At 37.0% G+C, this 9,343-nt stretch overlaps 1 protein-coding gene across 1 annotated transcript; it reads left to right on the forward strand.

Annotated features, from left to right (window-relative positions):
• Positions 1 to 5,086: 5,086 nt before the first annotated feature.
• On the forward strand, positions 5,087 to 5,443 carry LOC145769079 (general transcription factor II-I repeat domain-containing protein 2-like). The gene has a single exon (XM_082580676.1). It carries the CDS (start codon positions 5,087 to 5,089, stop codon positions 5,441 to 5,443), a length of 357 nt encoding a protein of 118 aa, XP_082436802.1.
• Positions 5,444 to 9,343: the final 3,900 nt, after the last annotated feature.

The raw sequence follows: 9,343 nt of genomic DNA on the forward strand, positions 1-9,343 counted from the left end.
TTATTATTATTAGAGCTGTGTTGAGAGTTGTGTATTATTGGGATTAGAAGTTGTAATGAAAAGTGTATGGAAGACGATTGCAGAGTTCTAGCCGATATTGAATAAATTGTAACAGTGGAAGTTATTGCCAATTATAATTTGAAGATGTTGCGCACGTGCCATATTTTAAACTGATTGTTCTGCTTTGGAATCATGCACGTTATAACGTCCGCATTTTGTCGCTTCTACCTTTTTCCAGACGTCTGCTATGTTTGGCATATATTGTTTTTTTCTCGTTGTAATGGTGAGAAATAAAAACAAACTGAACTGAACTGAATTGTAAAGTAGGCTAGCTGTTGCAAGTTTTGTGTACATTCATTTTGAAATCGACGAAGACGTTTGCTATTCAGAATTTGATTTCTTTGCGTGCTGAAAGTGATGAACCATTCTATGAAAGGTTTATTGTTCTTAAACTTGTTCTACTCCAACCGTCATTTATTATAAAAACATTTATATCTCGTTTCTCGAGTGTATTTCAGAAAGCATGGAATAGACTTAGGTGTAGTAGCAGACCCAGGAGGTAGCCTACTTGGTCACATATCTTCCCAAAAAGAGAGAAAAACATACAATTTTTCTACGTTTTGCAAAAATTTCTTGCTTGCATCGTTCGATAAGTCAGGTTTCATTAACCTAACCGTTTCATTCCGATCTCAGCGCACATTGCTTACTCAGCTACAGTAGTCAAAAGTTCAGTTTATATTTATTTTTGATCATCACAACAAAAGCAATACAGTAGGCCTACAAGCCAACCATAGCCTAGTAGAGGCCTAAAAAGTATAAGCGACAACGCGAACATTGTAACGTGCTTGAGACCGAAATAGAATATTCAGCTTAAAACTTTGCACTACGATTAAATTAAACTTATTTCTGTATTAATAGAGGTATGAACTGAAATGTACCTTGGTTTGGTTTTGAATCTCTATCCTTGGACTGACAAAGCCTTGATAGGTTATTCCGGGTAGTTTCGCATATAGGCTACTTTTAGAGGCTTTTAACGCAGGGCCGATTACTGAGATTGGCAGAGTGAAGTTTTCCGATTGTTGAATGGTTGTTGACGGGAAGTATTCAATCCATTAGGTGCCGCTGAATGGAGAGCAGTCCTAAGAATGCGTTGCTCACGCGCACACATAGCCGTAAGAGAGTAAAACATTTTGGGGGGCGAACAAAATTTGCCCAAATTTTATCTCTGCGTATATATTTCAAAAGCACAAAATTACTCACAATCTCTGAGGTAGTGCATTTAATAACTCTACAGGCATCAACTTGGCCGTGTACGAAAACACAGGCAACAAAACGTAGGCTACAACAGCAAAACAAGGCTAACTTAATTTTAACGTGCAGTCGTGCATTCATAGACCTGTCTGTGTCCCAATTAAATAAAAGATCAAATTGAAACGCTCTTGTGTGGCACAAAAATATATATTAAGTCTAACTGGATTCAACAACAATTTAAACTGAGATTTCTGCAATAACTGGATAACAATTGCTGAATATCCATGTCGCCACATTATTTGAAAATCTCCAGCCCAACTTCACTAAAAGGCCAGACCAAATATAGCTTAATCTTTTCATTATAAAGGTAGTCCAAAAACTCAGTATTTGTAAATTTGCATTGAAAAAAATCTAAAATGACAACCTATTTACTTATCAAACCAGTAGGCAGTAACATTACTTAATCCATGCTACTTCAAACTCTATAGCCAATAAAAAAAAATTGACAGCTTATCATGCTTTGCACATCAAACTTGCACCTTTGAACAAAACTACTTTTAATATCGCAAATATTGATATCATATTACAATGAAATAATTGTCAATGTTCTTTCAGAACATCATTATTCATTAGAATGATATTCTGATATTCTTGCTTCAGAATGAAGCAGCTACTCAAATTGCCAGCACTGAAGAAAAGCAACTCCCAGGTAGTAACTTTAAACTTAATCCTTTTAAAAAAATATAGGCCACATTACTCACATCAATTTGTATGTAGCCTACTTTTTATTTGTTTATCGCCAACAAAACAATAAACTGAACTGAACAGCACTATTTACATTGCCTGATGCATCAACTGCATGAATTGGATGACAAAACATAAACAACATAACGCATGCTTTTATATTTCATTGTTGTTGCTCTAATACTGTGTCATAGATAGTAAATAGCTGAGCATACCAACCCCAGGACTAGCAAAGACAAACAGTAGTTTAAGCAAAAAACTTCTTTACAGAAAACAGGTAAACCGTAGCCCACAAATACATGAAACTAAATGCTGGAAAATTTACAAATTGTTTTTATTTAATATACTTTTTCACTTTGTGCAGGCCTATGTGGTAGTTAGTTGCCGAGATCAAATGCTCACAAAAGTGGTGTATATGTGGCCTCACAACTGTTGATTTTTAAAGTTTATAACAAATGCTTAACTTGTTTGGCCATATCTAAAAATGACAAGCTATCTTTGTAGTGTTTAAGTTAATTTTTGTGAGCATAGCATAACTCAGTGTGGTCCTACTACTTTTGACTTACGGCCACTTTACAAAAACGTGACAACTTGCGGGCCATTTCCAATAAAATGATAGTGAGTGCGTAATCGAAATTGTTAAACAATAGCAAATAGAAATTTATTGCAAATCTATATCAGTGAGATGCCTGTGGTCAAGGTTTCTCTGATACTATCGTTTCTACATCAATTTCAATGTTAGCGGTAGAAAATTGAAGACTATTTTCCAGTGTTTCGTTTATCATTCGATTTCTGTTTTTGGACTTGACTTGCTTCATTCTAGAAAATCTACTCTCACACATGTATGTGCTTCCAAACATTGAGTGCATTTTTAATGCAAAATTTTTCTGTTTGGGAAATCTACCTTGCTGACTAATTTCCAGAAGCACTCTGACGTTTCATTTTTCCTTGACAGCAAGAATTGGTTGCACTGAAGCTCGCAGAGTTCGAGCTGAAGTTCTGATAGCTGTGTTTCCACATTACTGCAACATCTATCTATATGATTGTTATACAAATGGAGATTAGGTTTTCATCTGTCAAAATCTTTAAATCTATTCTTAAATTCACAAGATAAATCCTTAATATTTCACAAAACTGGAGCATTCCACTTCATAATCATCTACCACAAGTGCATGCAAAGAATCAAAGTGTGAAAGATCGTTGTTTTTCAAGCATATAGCAAAAAAGGCGCAGTTTCCTCTGGAAAGCTTCAATGTGTCCATGTAAATGTGAAATAGTTTGTATTCGCCCCTGCAAATTTAGGTTTAACACATTCAATGCATTGTCATGCCTACAACGAAAGCAAGATTGCACAGGAAGTTTTTGGTCGCATAACTGAGTTTGGTACATTTGTGTTTCACCCAATTGTTCTGTTTGAAGAAATGATAGTATTTGCTTTCGAAGACCAAAGAAATTAATATTTAAAAGAAATAAAAACGTCCGGAACACTAGGTGCATATCAGCCTTTAAGAAGCCCAGTTGTACTGATAAGACCTGATAGGTTGAAACAGTATAGGCCCTGCTGTCTACAACTTTGAATTAAATTTTTGACGCTTTTTGTCCAAATGCTAAGCTTATACTTGTTATAATTGAAATTACTTTCTGTAACATAAATACAAATTAAATCAATGCTGTGAAAGCTCGCGGGCTGCAAAAATTCTATCCGCGGGCCGCATGCGGTGTAGTTGGACCACGCTGGATAACTCATGATAAGATTAATTTATCCAATAACTAGACATTTTTGCTCAAACATTTTTAAAAATTTCAACTACATTAGTACAATACAGGGAAAAAAGTAAAAAACCTCATAAGGTTGCGAGAACCCAGTAGGGTTTCAAAATTCTACCAATGAAGAAATGTAGGCTATAGTGTGTATACTGTATATCCTGATGAATATCTGTAATAAGCTTACCTCAGCTCGCCAAATGCATTATTTTACATTTACTTTCTTCAAACAGTGAATCGAAACTATATTCTGCCCAAATTTCTATAGCCTATCAAATACAAAAATTTCCAAAATTGTCGATGTTACATTTACATTTAAAGAAAGATGTTAATGCATTTTATATGATACAAAATGCAACACTATAAAGTTACTAAACTAGTAAAATGTTGAAAACTCATGGTAAGAAGTAATTTATTCAAATATCTAGACATTTTTGCCCAAATGATTTGTACAAACAACTACATTACAGCAGTAAGATATTGAGGAAAAAACAAAAAAACCCTCATAAAGCTACCAGTACCCAGCAGGCTTTTAAATCTTACCTGTAAAGAAATGCAGCCTATGTTTTAGTGAAAATCAGTGACAAGCTTACCTTTGTTTGCCAACTGTGCTCTTTTACAGTTACTTATTTGCAGTTTTAGAATCGAAACTTATCATTTTGCCCAGATTGCAATACCACATGCAATTGTTTCCAAAATCGATAATAATGCATTTCATATATTCATCAAAAAATATCAATGCATTTTATAAATTATAACAATTCTTATAAATTATAACAATTATGTAAAGTCTATAAACTGGTAAGACTTCGAAACATCATGGTAAGATTGATTTGCCCAAATAACTGGACATTTTTGCCCAAATTCGCGCCTTTTTTTTCAGCGGGGGAACGACCGCCTCCCCTCCCATCTCCTACAGTTATGCGCGCACACCACGAGAGTCGAACCAGCGACGCTTTATCTTGAAGCTGCTTTGTTCACGAAGTCACGCGCTAACCAACTGAGACATCAAGGCGGATACAATCATAGGCCTATACCAGGGGTGGGCAAACTACGGCCCGTGGGCCGCATGCGGCCCGCGAGACCATTTTATGCGGCTCGCCGGCACTTGCAGAAACTCCTACTCATCACTTACTGTTTTAATTAAACAGGTTACATGACAAAATATTATTCCCTTTACGAGTGTGCTTTTCTCTGCACTTTCAGTGCGTAAACACACACACACGTCAGTTTGAGTGCGTAAGCACACACAAGCACTTAATGTGATTTTAGTACCAACATAGTTGATGAAGAGTGGAGATTGGACTTTAGGTCTGCCATTGATATCATGGAAAAGTTGAACGAATTGAATGTAAAACTTCAGGGCAATGGTTTACTTGCACACGAGATGTGCGTCCACGTTAAATCATTCCAAATGAAGCTGTCATTATTCCTCAGACAAGCTGGTAACAACAGGTTTTGTCACTTTCCTTTGCTGCAAGAAGCAAACATTTCTGGTGAACTTGCAGCAAAGTATAAAGTTCAGTTGGATACCTTGGCTATAGAATTCGGCAGAAGGTTCCAAGACTTAAAGAACCTGGAACCGCAGTTCAATATGCTCAGCTCTCCATTCACTACAGAAGTTTATTCGGCTCGTGAGGATTTACACTTTACAGCTGGAACTGCTGGACTTGCAAGCAAATAATGACTTGAAAAAGAAGTTTAAGTCAGATTCACTGCCTGACTTTTACAAGTCATTGTCTGACGATTTGTTTCCAAACTTAAAAAACTTTGCTGCTAAGGTTTTGACACTGTTTGGATCCACATACATATGCGAACAAGCATTTTCTTGTTTAAAAATAAACAAGTCGAACAACAGGTCTTTGCTGACAGACACCAACTTGCATGGTGTTATGAGGATATCTACCAGCAAACTTGCTCCCAATTTGCAGAAGATTGTGAAAAACTGTGAACAGTTGCACAAGTCTCATTAACTTTTGTGATGATGATTGCATAGCTTTAAACGTAACTGAATGTGAAATAAAAAAATCGTGTTTAATATGAATATGCGTTTATTTGCACACTGGGTAAATTTTCCTACTTTGTAATGAGAGTGTGCGGCCCCCCGGCTGCAACATTTTTTCAAATGTGGCCCTCAGTACAAAAAGTTTGCCCACCCCTGGCCTATACAATATCCCGTACATTTCTAGGCCATATGGTACCTTTTACCAAGCCTGCTCTACTGAACCTCACAATGTTTGTTGTGCAGAGAGCACTTTAGGAAAGCGCTTGCTCACATGTTCATCGTGCTCTTGAAGATTTGAAGTTAGCTCGAAGAAGTTGGACAAAATATAGCACAGGAGCATCCACTAACTTGAGACTAGAGAAAGTTTTAAAATGCCTGAAGTCTGCTATTAATTCAAAAAAAAAACGTTCGGAGAAATATTGTTGGTGTTATGATGTTTTATATCTGCAAGTAAGCTACTACCCAGACAACCGCTTTATCTGGCCCAGATGCCAGATCTTTACCAGATCAGGTACGGATCTGACCAGATTGCTACCAGATCTGGACCAGAAAAGTGGCTGCCTGGTTACTGCATATTTGTTTGCACCAATCAAGCAACTCAGCAACTGTGCTTAAGTTTACTTTTAATTTGTTTATGCTGCTCCCCTCTCTGTATTTATTTCCAATATAAAATCAGTTTTATGGAAAAAAAAATTACTTAATCCTTTATATTTGTAACCGTAAATGTTCGTTTTAAGAATTCAACTTCATCAATTATCAAAAAGCCGTGCGACATTAAACTTTCTTTGATACGAAAGACTTACTGAACTTTGTGCTAGAATATAATTTTAAGTCCAACAACCAATAGTGACCAGCGCTGGCCGTTAAAAGCCTAACGTTGCTTAGTTTGTCGTCCAAGCGTGGGAAACCTGACTTCAAAGGAAACGCGTGTTTCCTTGCTCTTTGTTTTGCTGATGAGTGCAAAAAATAGCATGAAAACCAGTTATCAGCAAAAATGGGTAGTTCACTAAGTACTTTTTGTTCAATTTAAGTAGCAGAAAAGTTTAAAAGTAGGCTAGGCTCATGACATTTTTATGAGTCCAAAAGAGTCGAAAGACCCACAATACAGACATGGTTTTGGTTAATTGCCAACCCCGGGCATAACCAAAACTTTTTAAAGTCTAGAGTCTTGATCAAAATTCTAGGGTGTGGGCACCACGTGAAACTGCATTCTGAGATAAAGATGAATGGTGCCTTACAATGCTTTTCGCATCCGTTGTCGTAAAAAAATAACTTGAAGACTTGGATCTGTTCATTTAGCACTCCTCGCTGGTGTGGTGTTTCTCTGGATTTCAATGAGAGGTTTCTAGAGAGTGGCCGATCTTTGATCTTATAGTTCAAGATACGCAGATCATATTTTTTCGACGTACGATGGTAAACTTATAGGCTATTGATGATATAACCTGTGGTCTATTCGTCAGCTCCACAATTACAATAACCAAGGAAGTTGCTCTTTACTCACATTGAAGCCAAATATCAGGGAATCCGTCGGTTAGCCACTGCTTGGTGCCATCATCAATGGAAGTTAAACCTCCACACCATTGGAAGGTCTGTATACAGTAGTGGGCAATCCCTAATTTCATGGCTGTCGTCAGCATCTCGCTACATAAGTATAGGTGATCATCGTAGGGAAGTCGTTGTCAAGTTTATTGATTCACAAACCTATTGTGGACGAGGTAGGTTACTCAGTCAACAGTTTAATAAGCTACATCAACTCAGCTCTTTTTGGATTGTGACATGCAACTGCGTGTAAAGAATAGATACGTTGTATTGATACACTTTTGCTTCCGACCACATCTCAAGATAAACGGGCTGTGCAGAAATGTGACAAACCAACGGTGTGTATTTATTAAAAATATAGTTGCAATCAACTTAATAATTTGTTTGTATATTAATGAAGATGTCAATACATTTTTAAAGAGAACAAACAAACAGTTTGTTTATTTCTCGTAGCAGATTTCAGTTGACTGCTCAACTTTATTGCGTTTGTTTAGGTTTCAGACACCCCATAGGCCATATAACAATGACATTCAAAACTAATCACAAAAGTAGTGTAACTTTAAATTTTGGCTTGGTAATTTTGCAGATGGTATTAACAACAAAATTCCAGCAGCAAAAAATGCACCATGAGTTTACAATAAATGTGCAAATACTAATCAGCTGGACAGAAAAATAAATAAGTGAGACTCATTCAACTGGTTTTGATGTCAGACTTCAATTGAGAACGTGTAGCTTAACTTCGCTTATAAATTATACGTTTTTCTTAAAGTCATTTTGAATTGTTTTACCAAAATACTGAAAACTAACAATTTTGAATCTTTTCTACGTTCTCTGATAAAAACTGATAATACCACATTACAGTAGCGGCGCCACGGGGTGGACTGGGGTGGACATGTCCACCCCAATCCTATTTAGGGTCAATTTTGTAATTTGTCGAGATCCGATGAGAAAACTTGGGGGTGTATGTAGGGGGTTAGGGGTGCCTAGTGACTGCGTCATGAATTAATTTCAACTTCTTACGTATGAATTACTTTGGCAGCATTGACACACGTAGCAATGAAGAATCTTCATTGTTATCGCTCTGTTGTATTGATTGATTGCAGTCTAATTTTACCATTTTGAGGTGACGGCTTTTATCACAGCTGAGACAAAAGCTTTGAAAGACCTAATATAGGCAAAGGTTTTGATGGGGCCACCAACATGTCAGGCAAGGATGAAGGTGTTCAGCAACACATAGTTGCAGCGGGTGCCAAACTGTCAGTACATTTTCATTGTTTTGCACACCGATTAAAGCTTGTGCTTGGACACAGTGTTGAAAACGTAGCAACAGTCAAAACAATTTTTGAAACAATTGTTAACATCTACCACTTTGTAGACTGTTCCCAAGAGACTTTTTTTGTGTAAAGAGCATTTGAAAAAGGAGGGAATCACGTCTGGAAAAAATGCATTGTACTCGTTATCTGATAGGCTACTAGATGGTCTGCACGTTCAAATGATCTGGATGTTGTTATTTATGTAGCCTATATCCAGCACTGCTGTCAACAAATGTCAAACGAAGGTAATGGTGTAGCTACTGGTTTGTTGTTCCGCATCAAGCAAACTGAATGTGTTACTGCTAGTCTTAGGGTGCAACCTAATTCGTAGCCTACCCTGAACAATTCGTACCCTGAAAAGATAGAGAGAAAAAATTAAAAAAGCCGAAGTCGCTGATCGGAGTTTCCGCAAACATTTTAAAAGGGTTAAGGGTTAGGGTTGATCGGAGTTTTCGCAAACATTGCTTTGGCGGAGTTTCCGCCAAATTTACCAAATCAAATTACCAGTGAAACCACCACGCCGGCTAAGCGATGCCGCTACCCACCAAGCCATTTCCGAGATGGTCAGGTATAATTGATAGGTTGCAACAGTTTTCCGTGGAGTGAATCTGAATCCATTACAGAAAAGTTAAGAAGAGATTTTTCTTTATCCTTTGACACAATGCTAAATGAACTTAAAATGCGTTACTCGGATCAAGCATGTGAATTAATGTCAAATGCAGCTGCA

This window comes from Aplidium turbinatum, chromosome 4 (genome assembly GCF_918807975.1).
Source record: "Aplidium turbinatum chromosome 4, kaAplTurb1.1, whole genome shotgun sequence".
Taxonomy (NCBI): Eukaryota; Metazoa; Chordata; class Ascidiacea; order Aplousobranchia; family Polyclinidae; genus Aplidium; species Aplidium turbinatum.

Bases quoted from the DNA above. Each gene is read 5' to 3' on its own strand.
- LOC145769079 (XM_082580676.1), top strand. From the start codon at position 5,087: ATGGAAAAGTTGAACGAATTGAATGTAAAACTTCAGGGCAATGGTTTA.